The 17,149-nt window shown below is 51.2% G+C and overlaps 3 protein-coding genes across 4 annotated transcripts; 2 read left to right on the top strand and 1 right to left on the bottom strand.

The window, feature by feature from the left end:
- Window positions 1-633: 633 nt before the first annotated feature.
- LOC126014096 (transmembrane reductase CYB561D2) lies at window positions 634-3,474 on the bottom strand. The gene is made up of 4 exons (XM_049777414.1): window positions 3,379-3,474; window positions 2,781-2,930; window positions 2,319-2,356; window positions 634-1,323 (listed from the first exon to the last, which is right to left on the bottom strand). The coding sequence occupies exons 2-4, from the start codon at window positions 2,905-2,907 to the stop codon at window positions 820-822; spliced, it is 669 nt and encodes a 222-aa protein (XP_049633371.1). The 5' UTR covers window positions 2,908-2,930; window positions 3,379-3,474; the 3' UTR covers window positions 634-819.
- Window positions 3,475-3,603: 129 nt separating this feature from the next.
- Window positions 3,604-7,860, top strand: NPRL2 (NPR2 like, GATOR1 complex subunit). Its single transcript, XM_049777384.1, has 11 exons — window positions 3,604-3,776; window positions 4,816-4,907; window positions 5,009-5,177; window positions 5,319-5,427; window positions 5,933-6,069; window positions 6,162-6,259; window positions 6,737-6,773; window positions 6,887-6,980; window positions 7,056-7,173; window positions 7,438-7,577; window positions 7,665-7,860. Exons 1-11 carry the CDS (start codon window positions 3,699-3,701, stop codon window positions 7,730-7,732), a joined length of 1,140 nt encoding a protein of 379 aa, XP_049633341.1. The 5' UTR covers window positions 3,604-3,698; the 3' UTR covers window positions 7,733-7,860.
- A 2,117-nt stretch (window positions 7,861-9,977) lies between these two features.
- On the top strand, window positions 9,978-16,906 carry ZMYND10 (zinc finger MYND-type containing 10). Of its 2 annotated transcripts, none has more exons than XM_049777381.1 (12): window positions 9,978-10,069; window positions 10,442-10,550; window positions 13,667-13,783; window positions 13,896-13,949; window positions 14,044-14,187; window positions 14,266-14,354; window positions 14,430-14,533; window positions 14,939-15,111; window positions 15,977-16,102; window positions 16,349-16,470; window positions 16,613-16,738; window positions 16,831-16,906. In XM_049777381.1, the coding sequence occupies exons 1-12, from the start codon at window positions 9,978-9,980 to the stop codon at window positions 16,904-16,906; spliced, it is 1,332 nt and encodes a 443-aa protein (XP_049633338.1). The 2 variants fall into 2 exon arrangements, with proteins under 2 accessions (XP_049633338.1, XP_049633339.1); XM_049777382.1 differs by lacking the exon at window positions 14,430-14,533 and adding an exon at window positions 14,741-14,756 and having other exon boundaries at window positions 14,266-14,365; window positions 14,883-15,111.
- Window positions 16,907-17,149: the final 243 nt, after the last annotated feature.

The raw sequence follows: 17,149 nt of genomic DNA, 5'->3' as shown, positions 1-17,149 counted from the left end.
CACCTTGTACAGCCCCTTACCATGCTAAGCTATATGGATTTTACCACTTCAAGGGCTTGGTCCCTCCCCAAGGCAACTCCAACTAGGAAAGCAGCTCATGGCCCCTACACTCACCATTATTAGCTCTGCCCACTGCCAACAACTCCAGAGCTGCCATCTCAGCCATACTTGTATTCTTTTCTTCCCACAGTCAAGGGAGGCTCTGGCCACAGACCTGACAATTGAAGACGCTTGATCAAAGCCTTTTGGGAGGGGGTCACACCCAGTGGTGCTTACCATAGCAGACAGGTGGGAGACTTACATTTTCAGTGACAACCCAACTTGCTAACATCTTGAGTGACACTCAGTAGCCAGGTACAGTGGCCTGCATGCTCCTAGTGAGCAGTCAGGGACACCAGTGCATTTCACCTGGCTGTCCAATATTTCATGTTGACAGCTGTTACAAGAACTACCCTCAACTCTGAGCTCTGCCAGTCTTTTATTTTGTTTTACTTTACTTTCTCTTGGACATACCAATGTAAATGTCAATTGAATTTCTGAAGAGGCAATCATGTAACTCATGTTTTATCCAAACACAATTCATATATATATAATATATATAATGTATATATGTATATATACATGTATATATATACACATATATATGCTGCTCTGAAAAAGGAGAGAGAAGGAAGGGGGAAGCACTCGGGAAGAAGTAAGAACGTTGCACACAGGACTACTACTCTGATTGCTCCAATGACCAGGTGGCCCTTTGACCTAGTCAACTAAGAGAGTCCAGCCCCAACTGGAGCAAACCCAGGTTTCCCTAAACTGGGAAGATTATGGCTGGATCCTTTTGCGGTACAAGTAGGCATTGCTCACTTGGTTCATGATGACCAAACTTGTAATAATGGGGCAGAGCACAGCCAGGTACCAAAACCCACCAGTGACTGTGGCAGTGAACCAGAGTGAGCACATGCCCAACAGGAGGCTGGAACTACCCAAGAGGTAGCACACTAGACCAGAAGTGGCATGATACAGCTTCAGCTTGGCCAGGGGCCATCGGGGTAACAATTTGGGGTAGAGTAGTCCCACCCCACCTGAGCACTGCAGCCCAGCCCACAGCACAGCTAGCAGCCCTGCCCGCCCATGCCAAGTGGCCAAGTGGGCTTTTCCCTGCTGTTCCTTGTGGAGGACGACAAGTCCCAGACCCAGCAGTGCACACAGCAGGGCCAGCAGCTGCAGTACCCAGTGATAGCGTGTTCGGCCCTTCCTCGAGAGGGAGCGCAGCAGTGAACTCTCAGGAGAAAAGACCAGCAGGGCCTCAGTCATCAGGAAAGAGAACTGGGGAGACAGGAATGGGACACGAAGTGAGGGTGCTGCCCAACAGAAGAAAAGAGCTTTAGATACAAGCTGCCAGTCAATGAGAGCAATCCCCCTTTATCCTCTTGCCATTGACAATATCCATTATGAGGGGAAAACCGGGAGAACTCCATCTGAGACAGAACATCCAGCTGAGTAACCATGAGGTGCCTCGACAAGTTTCTTGCTAGATGCTTTTCTGGAATATCATCTCTTCTTGTTACTCAGCAAACAATGTTTGAGATGTGACAGTTATAAATTATTCACAAGTTCTGCTCCCTTGACACAGAATGGATACAGTTTCTTGGCAAGCACTAGAGGCATTGGTGTACAGTTTCAGAGTAAACTGGATGTGTCATTAGAGATTACGTATAAAGGGTCAGAGTCAACCAAATGCATTCCTTTTCTTTTTCTTTTTCTTTTTTTTTTTTTTTACCATACCTAGTGATGGATCAGGGGCTACTCCCAGCTCTGTATGGGGGAAATGGAAAGATAACTAGAAGTACTCAGGGAATCATGCAGTGCTGAGAAACCCAGGTCTCCCACATGCAAAGCCTGCATTTTCCCCATTGTCCTGTCTCTCCAGCCCACTGCTCCAATGCATTCCTAAATTTCCTGCCTGGAGGTGAGTAGACCATCATTTTGTGCTTAAGGTGAGCTCAACCTGGGGTCAGAACAGTAGTATAGCAGTTGAGCATTTGCTCTGCACGTGACCAACTGGGTTCATTCTCTAGCATCCTACATGGTCCCCAGGAATAATTCCTGAGTGCAGAGCTGGAATAATCACTGAGCATCCCTGGATGTGGCCCAAGAACAATAAAAAAAATTGCACTTGGTCTTAAACGCTGGGATTCAAGGCAAGGATGGAATTGGGCAAGAGTTGACACATGGCAATTCCAACAGGCCATCAGGGTCATCACCCGTACCTATATTCCCTCCCTCAATTTTCGTAAGAGGTGGTCGGACCCACTACTTACAGCCAGAGACATAAGCACAGGGTGCCAGGAGAACAAACCTGGAATGAGAAGAGAAGGTGTTATGGAACTTACGCTAGAAGAATCCAGCCATACCAACCCTTATAGACAAGGGAAATGGCAGTTCACCACCCAAAGCAATATTGCCAGATTGTGAGCCAACCTCCTCTTGCAGCAACAAGGTGACCCGATGCCTATCATCTTTTCCCAGTTCCTCTCTGGGTCAGAGACAATGCTTGTGCCACTTTTCTGGCAGCCCCCCTCCTTCCTGCAGCCAGTCAATTAAAACACGAAGAAAAAGCCAGCCAGCCAGCCAAGTTGGCAGAGCACCCACATTCACCTGTCCCATCCTACTTATCCCTCCAACATTCCATGGCCTGTTCCAGTAAACGCAAGCTTTCCTTTGCCCTGGCTCCCCAGAAAAAAAGTGTAACTTCCCAGACATCAACTATGAATTTCACTTACTGGAGCCAGGTCTGGCAAGTACAGCCACAAAGATGGTGAAGCCCAAGGCCACAAGGTGGGCAGCAGCTCCAGAGGCAATGCGTAGAACTCTGTAGATGTGTGATTCGGTCTCCACAGAAAGGGCCATGGTCAGCCAAGCCGGTAGCTAGCCTGAAAGCATGATAAGAGTGGGTAGGAGGTCTCTGTCCACTCCTCACTGAAGCCTTAAGGGCAGGACAGGAATGCCAGCGTCTTCCAGGAAATTAAGGTAGAAAGGGAAAGTATCAAAGCAAGCACCAGGAATCATTCCTATGAAGAAGCAACAGTAGCCTATGAGCTTGTACACATGTGTCCATGTATACAATGTGTCCATGTATGAGCATTTAAACTGACACTGATCACTGGCCCACCTTCCAGGTAGGATGCGCAGGGCCGTGCCACGGACTACAAATCCCAGCATGCACCACGCGTCTCCTACCGGGGAGCACCAGGAGGAAGGATACGAAGCACTAGGGGGATTGTAGTTCCCGGTTGCATCCTCCCGGCAGCATGCATGCATGTGAGCGCAGCACCCTCCCGGGAGACTCGCATGCAACCTCTCGTGGCCAGATAACCTCACCTGCAGCACCGGCCGTACGCGGTGACTTCTTCCCGTTAGAAAACGAGCTACTCGGGGGGGCCCGGTCCTGCGCGCCCGCGCCTTTCCGTCGCCTCACTTCCGGGTGCGACGTCTTCCCGCTCGCCCAGGGACTTCCGGGATAAGCCCCACCCACCCCGCGGCCACGCCCCCCGAGTCTCACTGCGCAGGCGCTCAGAGCAGACCAGAGTCTCCAGGGCTGGAGGGCTGCGGCCTGCGCAGTCCCAACATTCTTGCTTTTCTCGCCTGTTCCTGCCGGGTGTGTTTCCAGTCTAGGCGCCTTTTCTCGCCCCGTTAGCGCCATGGGCAGCAGCTGCCGCATCGAATGCATTTTCTTCAGCGAATTCCACCCCACGCTGGGACCCAAGATCACCTATCAGGTATTACCTACCAATCAGGCTCTTGGGGTTGGGGTAACCCCAAGGTGGTGGTGGAGGATCCCTTGTGCTGCTGCCCGCAGGCATCCTGGCACTCCACTCGTTCGCAGAGAATCTCCGAGAGGAACCTCAAATCCTGGTCCCTGGCTCCCAGAGTGTTAAAGCAGACGATCATCACATAGAATTTATAGGGAATCGGGATTTGGGAGGCAGGGGAGGGGGGAAGGTAACCAGAGTGAATGATCCATTTATTCTGCATGCACAGAAATTTAGGCGAGGGAGGAGAGTTGGAGGGAATAGAATATGTATATAAAAATCAGGAGACATTAAAAAAACACACACACATAGTGTATGACTAGAAGCAATAATGCAGGCAGGTCTGGGTCTTAAACGATAGTACAGTTGGGTAGGGCGCTTGCCTTGCACACAGCCCACCATGGCTCTATCACTAGCTTCCCATATGATCCTCTGAGCACTGCTAGGAAGGAATAATACCTGAGTGCAGAGAAAGGAGTAATTCCTGAGCTTTGCCAGATGTGGCCCCCCCAAAAAAGATCATAATAATAGAGGCAGGGGCAAATAGAGTGGATAGGGCAACTGCTTGGCACACAGCTAATCAGGGTTCATTTCATATGACCCTCCCCAAGCCCACCAAGAGTTAACAAGCCCTGCACACTGTAAAATTATGCCCAAAGCATAATTTAAAAAATGAATAAATAGACCAGCATAAAGAAGAAAGAAGGGGGGGAACGCCAGAGAAGCAACTTTCTGGCTTTTAAATCACCCTGACTCTTAGTTCAAGACCCTCTGAGGCAGCATCTCTGAAATCTCAGGTGATCTTTTCTCAGCCACAGGTTATTCCAAGCAGCCACAGGTGAAAATGATGTAAATGGAGCATTCAGGGCACAAGGCTAGGGGACCAAACATTAGGCTAGGGGTAGGGGGGTTGTCACAGGAAGGAAACGGGATTGAAAGGGGCTCCAGTTGGACAAGGCTCAGCAATAGCTCTAAAGCACCTCTTCCATTTGGCTCCCCTCTCCAGGTTCCTGAAGATTTCATCTCCCGGGAGCTGTTTGACACTGTCCAAGTGTATATCATCACCAAACCAGAGCTGCAGAACAAGCTTATCACTGTGTGAGGCCCATGGAGTGGGGAGGAAAGAGGGGATCCCAGGAAGAGTGGATAGGCTTGGAGACTGGAGGAACTGACTCTTTCCATCATTTCTCCCCATCTAGTACAGCCATGGAGAAGAAATTGATTGGCTGCCCAGTATGCATCGAGCACAAGAAGTACAGCCGCAATGCCCTACTCTTCAACCTAGGCTTCGTGTGTGATGCCCAAGCCAAGACCTGTGCCCTGGAGCCCATTGTCAAAAAGCTAGCTGGTTACCTTACTACATTGGAGGTCAGCAATGGGCTTGGGTAGGTGGGCAGGCCGATCTGAGGAAGGTGCTCCCAGATCCCTAATCTGGGAACCTGCTAGAACAGGGTGCTGCTAGTCATGGATCCTAGTATATACCCACCATGTTGTCCATGCTCCATCTAGCTAGAGAGCAGCTTCGTGTCGACAGAAGAGAGCAAGCAGAAGTTGGTCCCCATCATGACAATCTTACTGGAGGAGCTAAATGCCTCAGGCCGGTGCACTCTGCCCATTGGTAAGGCCCAGCCTCTGCAAGGACAGCAGAGGGGGAGAGAGAGAGGAAAATGGCAGGGGAAGGTGACCCCAGGCAAAGATGAGACTTATTAACAAGTGGCTAGGAAATTGCCAAGACTTGGGTTGATGATGCCAGAGTCCAGTAAATTGTGGGAAAGCAGTTAGGTACAGAGAGGCCAGCAAGACCTCCCCAGTTCTTGCATGTTCCTTGACCTCTCTGGTTCTCATTCTCTTGCTCCTTAAAAGAGGAAAATTAATCCACCCATAACTTGCTGCTTACCTAAAAGGTTACTGGGAGGAATAGATGATAATTAAGGCCTCTTTGTAGGACTAGAAAGTTACTACAGTGGGTAAGGTGGTTGCCTTGCATGTACCTGACCCAGATTCGATCCCTAGCACCTCCTGTGATCTCCCCATGATCCCAGAGTACTGCTAGGTGTGGCCCAAAACTTAAAAAAAAAAAAAAAAAAAAGTGGCACTAAGGATATGAATGGGGACTCCTACAGATGAATCCAACACCATCCACTTGAAAGTGATTGAGCAGCGGCCTGATCCCCCTGTCGCCCAGGAATATGATGTGCCTGTCTTTACCAAGGACAAGGAGGACTTCTTCAATGCACAGTGGGACCTCACCACACAACAGGTGTGCCAGCTCCTTCCTGGCCACTATCACCTGAGGCTCCCTAGACCTTTGGCCTCATTCCGCTCCTACTGACCCTGCCCTACCCTGCCTAGATCCTGCCCTATATTGATGGTTTTCGCCACGTCCAAAAGATCTCAGCGGAGGCGGATGTGGAGCTCAACTTGGTGCGCATTGCGATCCAGAACCTGCTGTGAGTGAGGAAACCCTCTGCTTAGGGCAGGGTCACTTGGGGCCGGAGAGATAGCACAGCAAGCAGTAGGGCATTTGTCTTGCATGTGGCTAACTCAGGACAGACCCGGTTTGATTCCTAGCAGTCCATATAGTTCCCCGAGCTTGCCAGGAGTAATTTCTGAGCACAGAGCCAGGAGTAACCCCTGAGCATTGCCCGATGTGGCCCAAAAACCAATCAATCAATAAACTGCTTTATAAAATAAAGAACTTTGGGGCTGGAGAGATAGCATGGAGGTAAGGCGTTTGCCTTTCATGCGGAAGGTCATTGGTTCGAATCCTGGCATCCCATATGGTCCCCCAAGCCTGCCAGGAGCGATTTTTGAGCATGGAGCCAGGAGAAACCCTTGAGCACTACCAGGTGTTATACAAACCCTCCCCCCCCCCCGAAAAAAAAAATAAGAAAAGTTGAACACCTCTGTCTTTCTGTCTTCCCCAGGTACTATGGTGTGGTGACACTGGTGTCCATCCTCCAGGTAGGTGAGTCTGGATTCTCCTTGGAAAGTGGTGCATGTGACTGGGCCAAGCTGGGCCTGTATCATACTTCCTAGCCCTCACTTAGGCCCTGGTGCCTCTTGCTACCTCCTAGTACTCCAATGTGTACTGCCCGACACCTAAGGTCCAAGACCTGGTAGATGACAAGGCCCTGCAGGAGGCATGTCTGTCTTACGTGACCAAACAAGGTAATGACAGGCTCTGGGGGCAGCCACATGGGGGAGAGGAGGGCCACCTTAAGAGCCAGCCCCTGGTACCTATAGGGCACAAGAGGGCCAGTCTCCGCGATGTGTTCCAGCTGTACTGCAGCCTCAGCCCTGGCACTACTGTGAGAGATCTCATTGGTCGCCACCCCCAGCAGCTGCAGCGTGTGGATGAAAGGTCAGAGGGACCTTTATAGGGGGATAAGGGGTTTCCTGAGGCAAACCATTCTATATTTTGTGTGGAACCCCGGGGAGTTGGGAAGGTGGTCAGAGAGGAGGCAGGAAATTACTAATGAGCAGAAAAGCATAGTGGTACTGTTAGTCCAGGCAGGTTTCCTGGAGGTGATGCTCAGGATACTGCTGGAACAAACTGACCGAACTGCAAGGAGGCCTGGTCAGTGGTATCACCGCTCTTTCTCTCTTGCAATCCCATGCACCCCAGGAAACTTATCCAGTTCGGACTTATGAGGAACCTTATCCGACGGCTACAGAAATATCCTGTCCGCGTGTCTCGAGAAGAGAGGAGCCCTGCCCGACTTTACACAGGTTGCCACAGCTATGATGAGATATGCTGCAAGACAGGTGAAGACAGGCTGGGCTTCTGTGCCTGGGTCAGAGAGAGGTGGCCCGAGAAAAAACTGCTGACCTCACCTTTATCTCCCCTATCAGGCATGAGCTACCATGAGCTAGATGAACGGCTGGAAAATGACCCCAACATCATCATCTGCTGGAAATGAGGCTGGGGAAGATTCTCTCCTGCCCTGCCCTGTCTTATCCTGCCTGCCATCTGAAGGACAGACCAGCAGATTAGTCCATCCTGTCTCAAGGTTGACCCTTGACCTCTGTAAATAAAGTCCATCCGTTTCTACCTGCCTTCATTGATATCACCTCTGAGCTGGTCAGTGCAGATCCGTGCACTGGTGCTAAGATGCTATTTCCCCGTCCTGGAGTGCCATCTGCTGAGCAGGATGACAATGAACCCACTGATTATAAACCAAAAGAAAAATCAGGAGCTGGAGCAGTGGCGCAAGCGGTAGGGCATTTGCCTTGCACCCTCTAACCTAGGACGGACCACGGTTTGATCCCCCAGCGTCCCATATGGTCCCCCATGCCAGGAGCAATTTCTGAGCACATAGCTAGGAGTAACCCCTGAGCGTCACCGATGTGGCCCAAAAACCAAAAAAAGAGGGGCCGGAGAGATAGCATGGAGGTAAGGCGTTTGCCTTACATCCAGAAGGACGGTGGTTTGAATCCCAGCATCCCATATGATCCCCCGAGCCTGCCAGGGGAGATTTCTGAGCCCAGAGCCAGGAGTAACCCCTGAGCACTGCCAGGTGTGACCCAAAAAAAAAAAGAAGGGAGCTGAAAGAAAGAGTAGAGTGGGGGGGTGGGAGTTGGGGGCTGCTCTCAATTACATGGACAGGGAAGGTCCCCCTCAGGTGGGTTAAACTGTACCCTGAAGGAGGAAAGAAAAAAAGCCGCCCCTGGTTCAAGGGCTGAGCACTGCCAGAAGCAACCCCTGAGCATAAGTGGCCCAACAGCAAACCAAAAATGTCCCTGGCTGGGGAGGTGGCTTAGAAAGCTGGCACACATGCTTTGCTCAGGTGAGGTCAGAGGCCTGAGTTGGGCCCTGATAGCACCTGAATGATACCTGAGCACAGAGCACAGAAATAGGCCCTCAGCACCTTTGGCTGTGACCCAAAACCTAAAATAAAAGGAACTCAAGCTCCAGGCTGGAGAGTTAGTACAAAGGGTAAGACACTTTCCTTCCATGTGGAAGACCTGGGTTCAATCCCCAGCACTCCATGTGGTCTCCCCAAGTGTCACCAGGAGTAAGCCCTGAGCACCACTATGTGGACAAACACACACACACACACACACATACACACACACAATGTATTATAATAAAATTTAAAATAATAAATGAAGGGCTGGAGTGATAGTGCAGTGGTACGGTGTTTGCCTTGCACGTGGCTGCCCAGGATGGACCTGGGTTTGATCCCCTGCGTCCCATATGGTCCTCCAAACCAGGAGCGATTTCTGAGTGCATATCCAGGAGTAACCACTGAGCATCACCGGGTATGGCCAAAAACTCAAAATAAATAAAGAATAAATGAAGTTCTAACTCAGAAGGTGGACAGCTGCTTGGGCAGAAGTTTGAGGGTTTGATAGCGTCACCCTCGTGCTAGGAAGTAATATGTAATAAGCACCTATAAAAGAGCCCTGAAGGGGGCTAGAGAGATAAGTAGGGAATTTGCCTTCTCGTGATTAACCCAGATTTGATCCCTGGCAGTCCCATGAGCAGTAATTCCTGAGTGCTCAATTCCTAAATAGTGCCAGTGTGACCCAAAAAAAAAAAAATTAAAATGACATAAAAGACCCCCGGATGGAGTCAGAGTGCTGGTACAGAGGGCAGGGCATTTGCCTGGCACATAGCCAGGGTTCAATACCCAACATTCGTATGATCTTGAGTCCACCAGGAATGAACCCTGAGCACAGCAGAACCAGGAGTCTGGAGTGACACAGCCTGATGTAGCCCCAAATCAAAACCAAACAAAAACATCTCCCCACTGGGCAGGGAAGTAAGTAGGAAGGAGAATCTTGGGCTGGGCCATGCATCGCAGGAACCAGGTAAAACCACCAGGTGGAGTTGGGCAGCCAGAGAGGTGCCCAAGAGAGAGAGAGGCCGCGGGGAACCCATGCAGGACAAGCTGATCTGATGCCCTGGGAGACACTTTAGGCCGCAGGGGTGGCACGGAGTGGGAGGGGCCAAGAGCTGGCAGGAGCCAGCCCTCACCGCGCAGGCGCAGGGGCCCAGTTAACGGTTTCCGTGGCAACGCAAGCCACGCGGATTAACTGCTCCTGACAGGTCGCAGGCTTTGGCTCCGCCGGGAACTATCGTTCCTAAAGCATCTGCCCCCTGACCTCAGGCTGCCAGAGTCAGCTGGACCCGTCTCTGCACTCCCTGGCCTGGGCCCTGCCATGAGCGACCTAGATCTTCTGCTGCCCGGGGAGGCTGATGTGTTGGTGCAAGGACTGCGCAGCTTTCCGCTGCGGGAGATGGGCTCCGGAGGGTGAGGCAAGGGGAACTGGGGGTCCTGAGTCGCAGAGGGCCCAGGAGCTAGCTCCAAGGACTGGAACAGATGCTCTGTGTGCAGGAGACCCGGGTTTAATCTTTGCACATCTGTGCTTCCCTTTCTGTCCCCTTACCCCATACACACACAAACACACACCAAAGAAAAAGGGTCAGCAGAGTTATGGGATCAAAGTCCTCAGAAGAGTAGAATGTGTCCTTGATATTATGAGGTGGGGTTTGCCCAGTATTGAGGCAAACCTGGGGAGGCAAAGTTTTCTGGTGTTAAAGAATATGGTCCATCAGTAGGACCCCACTCTGTACTCCACTGCACACAACAGCACACAACTAGACACACCTACCTCTTGGGCAGGTGGAACCAGCAGCATGAAAACCTGGAGAAGCTGAACATGCAAGCCATTCTGGATGCCACCGCCAGCCAGGGTGAGCCCATCCAGGAGCTGCTGGTCACCCATGGGAAGGTATATTGGAGTCACAGGCTTATTCCTGCCACCACCACCACCCCTCTGTTGTAACTCTGGATACCTGCTCTTCCATCTGGCTGGTATGCAAATTCCCCAGAGGAATGTGATGCACATTGGCTGTTACAGCCCTATTGGACAGGGCCTTAGCAGCCCAGACCAGCTTGGGCACATGGGTGAATGAAGAGGTGGGTTTTGTTCGTTTTGGATTTTTTATTTTGGTTTGGTTTGTAGCCACACCTAGAAATGGTCAGGGGTTACTCCTGACTCTGCACTCAGGAATTACTCCTAGCAGTGACTCAGGGGATCATATGGGATGCTAGGGATCAAACCTGGGTAAACCACGTACTACTACTCTGGTCCCTAGATGAGGAGATGGGAATCTTAAAACACCCAGGCTGCAGGGGAAGGAAATTCTTAGTCCTGAGAGATTAGAGGCTTAACAGGCTGGAGTCATTGCTTTATATGCAGGAGGCCCAGACTCCATGATTCAACCAATTCATGATCCCACCAGGAGCAACCTAAACAAAAAGTCATACATATGGGACCAGAGAGATAAAATAGGAGGATAGTGGGGCCGGGCGGTGGCGCTGGAGGTAAGGTGCCTGCCTTGCCTGCGCTAGCCTAGGACGGACCGCGGTTCGATCCCCCGGCGTCCCATATGGTCCCCCAAGAAGCCAGGAGCAACTTCTGAGCGCATAGCCAGGAGTAACCCCTGAGCATCACAGGGTGTGGCCCAAAAACCAAAAAAAAAAAAAAATAGGAGGATAGTTACTTGCATTGCATGTAGTTGTTAAAACCACAATTTCAGTTTGAATACCTGGAACCATGTATGATCCCCTGGGTTCTGCTAGGGTCACTCCTGAGCATAGAACTAGAAATAGCCACCCAGGCATGCAAGGTATAAAATAATTGCACCCCTCCAAAGTCATAAATGCTCTGAGCACTTCCAGATATGACCCCACAAAAGACCTCACATAAATAAAGGCATTCCTAGATATACTGTAAGGTCAGAGGGAGCCCGCCACTGAAACTAAGGCTAAGTCTTTGTCATAAAAAGAATCTGTCCCTTGAGAAGTGAGTTGGTAATCAGTAGAGTGGAGAGCTAATACAGAGATTAAGTTTTTGTCTTGCATGCAGCAAACCCTATTTCAATCCCAGTACCACATACAGTTTCTTTTTTTTTTTTTTCCCCCTGGCAGGTTCAGAGGACCATATGGGATGCCGGGATTTGAACCAATGACCTTCTGTATGAAAGGCAAATGCCTTATCTCCATGCTATCTCTCTGGCCCCCACATACAATTTCTTTTTTTTTGTTTGTTTGTTTTGTTTTGTTTTTGTTTTTTTTGGGTCACACCGGGCGGTGCTCAGGGGTTACTCCTGGCTGTCTACTCAGAAATAGCTCCTGGCAGGCACAGGGGACCATATGGGACACCGGGATTCGAACCAACCACCTTTGGTCCTGGATCAGCTGCTTGCAAGGTAAACACCGCTGTGCTATCTCTCCGGGCCCCCACATACAGTTTCTTTTTTTTTTTTTTTTTTTTGGTTTTTGGGCCACACCCGGCAGTGCTCAGGGGTTACTCCTGGCTATCTGCTCAGAAATAGCTCCTGGCAGGCACGGGGGACCATATGGGACACCGGGATTCGAACCAACCACCTTTGGTCCTGGATCAGCTGCTTGCAAGGCAAACACCGCTGTGCTATCTCTCCGGGCCCACATACAGTTTCTTAAGCACTACTAGAAGTTATTCCTGGGCAGAGAGATAGAAGACTCTTCTAAGCACCTTGAAGTGTTGCCCCCCCACACTGAAAAAAGAGATTAAAAAAAAATTAGGGATTGGGCCCGGAGAGATAGCACAGCGGCGTTTGCCTTGCAAGCAGCCCATCCAGGACCAAAGGTGGTTGGTTCGAATCCCGGTGTCCCATATGGTCCCCTGTGCCTGCCAGGAGCTATTTCTGAGCAGACAGCCAGGAGTAACCCCTGAGCACCGCCGGGTGTGGCCCAAAAACCAAAAAAAAAAAAAAAAAAAATTAGGGATTAACCTTGCTGAAACAGAAGCTAGTAGATAACTTGAGCTACCACTCAACAAAAAAAATATTCTTCTGTAAGAAAAAGAAAATGGTAAAGCAGAAGTACACAAGAACCTCAAAAAACCAGAAGCCAGGGACAAGACAAGAGGCAGAAGTAGGAAGTCTGAGAGGGTCACATGGACAGAGAGGAGAGAACAAAGATTTGGGCAGAGGGGAAGAAAAGCAGCTTGAAAAAAAGACAAGGGCCTTGAAGCCCTGGTTGATGGGAAGCAGGAGGGGGCTGTCCTTACAGATGCCAAGAATAGTGGAAGGTATTATAGCAGCAAGAGAGAGGATGAGAAAGTGCTCATGGGACATGGAGGAATCTAGGGTTGAGAATATTTGGATGGGGCCGGAGAGATAGCATGGAGATAAGGCATTTGCCTTGCATGCAGAAGGATGGTGGTTCGAATCCTGGCATCCCATATGGTCCCCTGAGTCTGCCAGGAGCGATTTCTGAGCGTAGAGCCAGGAATAACCCCTGAACACTGCCAGGAGTGACCCCCCCAAAAATATATATATATTTGGGCAGGGCCAGAGCAATAATACAGCAGGAAGAGCACTTGGGTGGGTTCAATTCCCAGCATCACATAGGGTCCCCAGAGTACAGTCAGGGGTCTGATCTCTGTGCACAGAGCCAGAAGTAAGCCTTGAATACTGCTGTGTGTTACCTCACCAAAAATAATAATAATAATAATAATAATAATAATAATAATAATAATAATAATAATTTGGGGAGAGAAGTGGGGCTGGAGAGATAGCACAGAGGTAGGGCGTTTGTCTTGCAAGTGGCCAATCCATGATCCAAAGTGGTTCAAATTCCAGCATTCCATATGGTCCCCTGAGCCTGCCAGGAGTGATTTCTGAGCAAAGAGCCAGGAATAACCCCCTGAGCACTGCCAGGTGTGGCCTAAAAACAAACAAACAAAAAAGTTTTGGGAAGAGCTGAATAAGGCTGCACCAGGGACAGGTGCAATGGGATGGGAGGTTGCCAGGCCTAAGAAGGCTTCTCTTTGTCCCTGTCCTTCCCCTGCTCCCCCAGATCCCAATCCTGATAGAGGACCTGATTACAGTGGAGATGTGGAAGCAGAAGGTATTTCCAGTGCTGTGCAAACTAGAGGACTTCAAGCCTCAGAACACCTTCCCCATATACATGGTGGTGAGCTGCACCCCCAATTCCCCAATTCCCTCCCTAGTTAACCCTCTCGTGGGTGCTGGACTAGAGAGGAGAGCTGGCAACCCCTGCAGCAGCTCCAGGCTCTCTCTGTTAGGTTCATCACGAGGCCTCCATCATCAACCTCCTAGAGACTGTTTTCTTCCATAAGGTAAGGCCTGCCCTGCTCACATACCCCTGTCCAGGGCCTTGGTGTCTGTGGGAGGCAACAGACAGATCCCCCCCCCCATGCACCTGCTCCCCAGGAGGTGTGTGACTCAGCAGAAGACTCTGTCTTGGACCTACTGGACTACTGCCACCGCAAACTGACTCTCTTGGTGGCCCGGAGTAGCCACGGTAGCTCCCCGGAGGAGAAGGAGGAGGAGTCCCAGTACAGCAACCCCATGAAGGTGGGCCAAGCTTCTCTGGGATTGACCAAGGCCAGAGGGGCAGGGGTGGCCTTGTTTGAGCACCCTGTGGCCCACCAGGAGCTGCAGCAGCAGGCAGAGCAAATGGAGTTTGAAATTGCACTAAAGGCCCTCTCAGTGCTGCGCTACATTACAGACTGCGTGGACAGGTGGGCAGCCTGCTGTGGAGGGCTGGGAACTGGGCCTGTAGCCTGAGTTCATCCCCTCCCATTCCCCACCCCTAGCCTGTCTCTGAGCACCCTGAGCCGCATGCTCAGCACCCACAACCTGCCTTGCCTCCTGGTGGAGCTGCTGGAGCACAGTCCCTGGAGCCGACAGGGGGAAGGAGGTAGGCCTCCCTGCCAGCCTAGGCTCCATGCACTGCTCTGGTCTAGAGAGAAAGGACAGTGGGTAAAGTGCTTGCCTTGCATGTGCCCAAACTGGGTTCTATCCATGGCACTCCATATAGTCCCCTGAGCACCACCTACAGTGATCCCTGAGTAACCTCTGATCATCAAATGTGTATCACCCAAAAAATAAATCTCCCTGCTGCTAGGCCAGCCTCCAGGATTGTTGGACTAGAACACAGCTTACACATCCCTGAGCCCACAGAGAAGTGGGCTACCTTGCCAGCATGATCCTGGGCTTACCTTGGTTTGGCTTCTGCGTCAGTTTGAAGGATTTTCCTTGCTGTGGAGGGAAAAGCGCCCCGGTCTGGGCATGTCCAGTGACCTTGCCCGCTTCCTTTCCCTAGGCACACTGCAGCAGTTTGAGGAGGGCCGCTGGAAGACAGTGCCCCCCTCAGAGCAGCAAAAGCTGAGCAAGTTGGACGGACAGGTGTGGATCGCCCTTTACAACCTGTTGCTGAGCCCCGAGGCCCGGGCCCGCTACCACCTCACCAGCTTTGCCAAGGGACAGTTACTCAAGGTGAAGTCCTCCCACACTGCCCAAGGCCTTACTCACCCCAGATCGGTCAGCTTATCTTCACCCGCCCACCCGAACCCAGCCCTCATTTTAGACCTCTAGACCATGGGCCTCAGGAAACACATCCACTCCTGCAGAGGCTCCCAAATGTGTCTGACCTACCAAATAAACCCTTTCTCTCTTTTTTTTATTTTTTCTCTTTTGTGGGACACATCAGAGGTATGCTCAGGGCTTATTCCTGGTTCTCAGGGATCACTGCTGGCAGGGCTTGGGACCTTAGGCTGCAGTGCAGGATAGTGTCAGGGGCTAGATGGGATGTTGAGTGTCCAAACTTAAGTCATGTGCAAGGCAAGCACCCTACTTGCTATATTATCTCAAGACTCAATAAATGCTTTCTCAGGAAGAAAAAAAAAAAAAGAAAGAAACAAATCAGTGCCTACCCCAGAAATCTACTCTTTTTTTTTTTGGTTGTTTTGTTTTGGGGTCACATCTGGTGGTACTCAGGCTTTACTCCTGGCTCTGCACTCAGGGATTACTTCTGGCCAGTTCAGGGATCATATGGGGATTCAATCCAGGTTAGCCACGTGCAAGGCAAACATATTACCTTTTGCTCTGTACTTATTGCTCTGGCCCTGAACAACATCTGTCTTCTTTAAGGCAAAAACAGAAAGTGCCAAGTTACCCACAAGGTCACAAAGATCTCTCTCTCTCTCTCTCTCTTTTTTTTTTTTTTTTTCACAAAGATCTCTTAAATCATTCCAGCTAGTGTGATGTGGGCCCTGGGAGTACCCTTAGCCCGGCCCAGTTTCTCTCTGTTCTTTGATCCTTAAGTCAACATGACACCAACCTCTCCTGAACACCCTTACAGCTTCGGGCCTTCCTCACAGACACACTGGTTGACCAGCTTCCCAACCTGACAGACCTGCAGGCTTTCCTGGCCCACCTGGCCCTGACTGAAGCCCAGCCCCCCAAAAAGGACCTGGTGTTGGAGCAGGTAGGCATTAGGATAACCACTCGGTTTTTGAGTCACACCCGGTGGTGCTCAGGGGTTACTCCTGGCTCTGTACTCAGAAATTGCTCCTGGCAGGCAAGGGGGACCATATGGAATGCCGGGAATTGAACCTCGGTCTGTCTCAGGTCAACAGCATGCAAGGCAAATGCCCTACCGCTGTGCTATCTCTCCAGCACTGCTGCCCTCTTTATCCACTACTTCATGCCACTTACCCCTTTTCTCCACCAGATCCCAGAAATCTGGGAGAGGCTGGAGCGAGAGAACAAAGGCAAGTGGCGAGCTATTGCCAAACATCAGCTGCGAACTGTATTCAGCCCCTCAGAGCAGGAATTGCGGCTGCAGGCGCGAAGGTGAGGCCTGCTAGGGTGGTGGCAATGGTGGAAAGGAGTGTGGTGGAAAGGAGTGGAGGACAGCCGGGAGACGGGCAAGGGTACTCCTGTACCCCCTACCAGACCCAGCCAGCCAGAGAGACCCTCCTGACCCCTGTCCCAGGTGGGCTGAGACCTACAGACTGGATGTGCTGCAGGCAGTGGCTCCGGAGAGGCCCCATTGCGCCTGCTGCGGGGCAGAGGCCTCCAAGCGCTGTTCCAGGTGCCAGAATGAGTGGTACTGCCGCAGGTGAGAGGGACCCCCTAAAATCTGGAACTCAGGAACCCACCACCCCACTAGCTATGAGCCTCTGCCCTCCAACACGACTCTTCTGCCTGCAGGGAGTGCCAAGTCAAAGACTGGGAGAAACATGGCAAGGTCTGTGCACCGGCCACGAAGAGTGACAAAGCAAAGTGAGGGGTCCCACTGAGGGTCCCCCATTTGACCACAAGCTGAAAAAGAGTGCACCCCTGAACTTCTGTGCGCCCAGATGGAGAGCCAGGCAGGCGTGGGAGAGCCCCTGGGCCTCCTCTCCCCTCAGAGCAAGCAGCCCTTGCTTCCTGCCCCACCCCTTGGTAGGCTCACCCTGGGCTGGGGGTTGGGGTGCAAAGGCCGGATGTGGGGACCCTCTTCCTCTAAGCCGAGTAGTAAAGCTGGCCA

The sequence above is a fragment of the Suncus etruscus genome, chromosome 7, assembly GCF_024139225.1.
Source record: "Suncus etruscus isolate mSunEtr1 chromosome 7, mSunEtr1.pri.cur, whole genome shotgun sequence".
In the NCBI taxonomy this organism is placed as follows: Eukaryota; Metazoa; Chordata; class Mammalia; order Eulipotyphla; family Soricidae; genus Suncus; species Suncus etruscus.
Note: the sequence above shows the minus strand (reverse complement) of the source record. Positions and strands in the feature narration are given on the sequence as shown.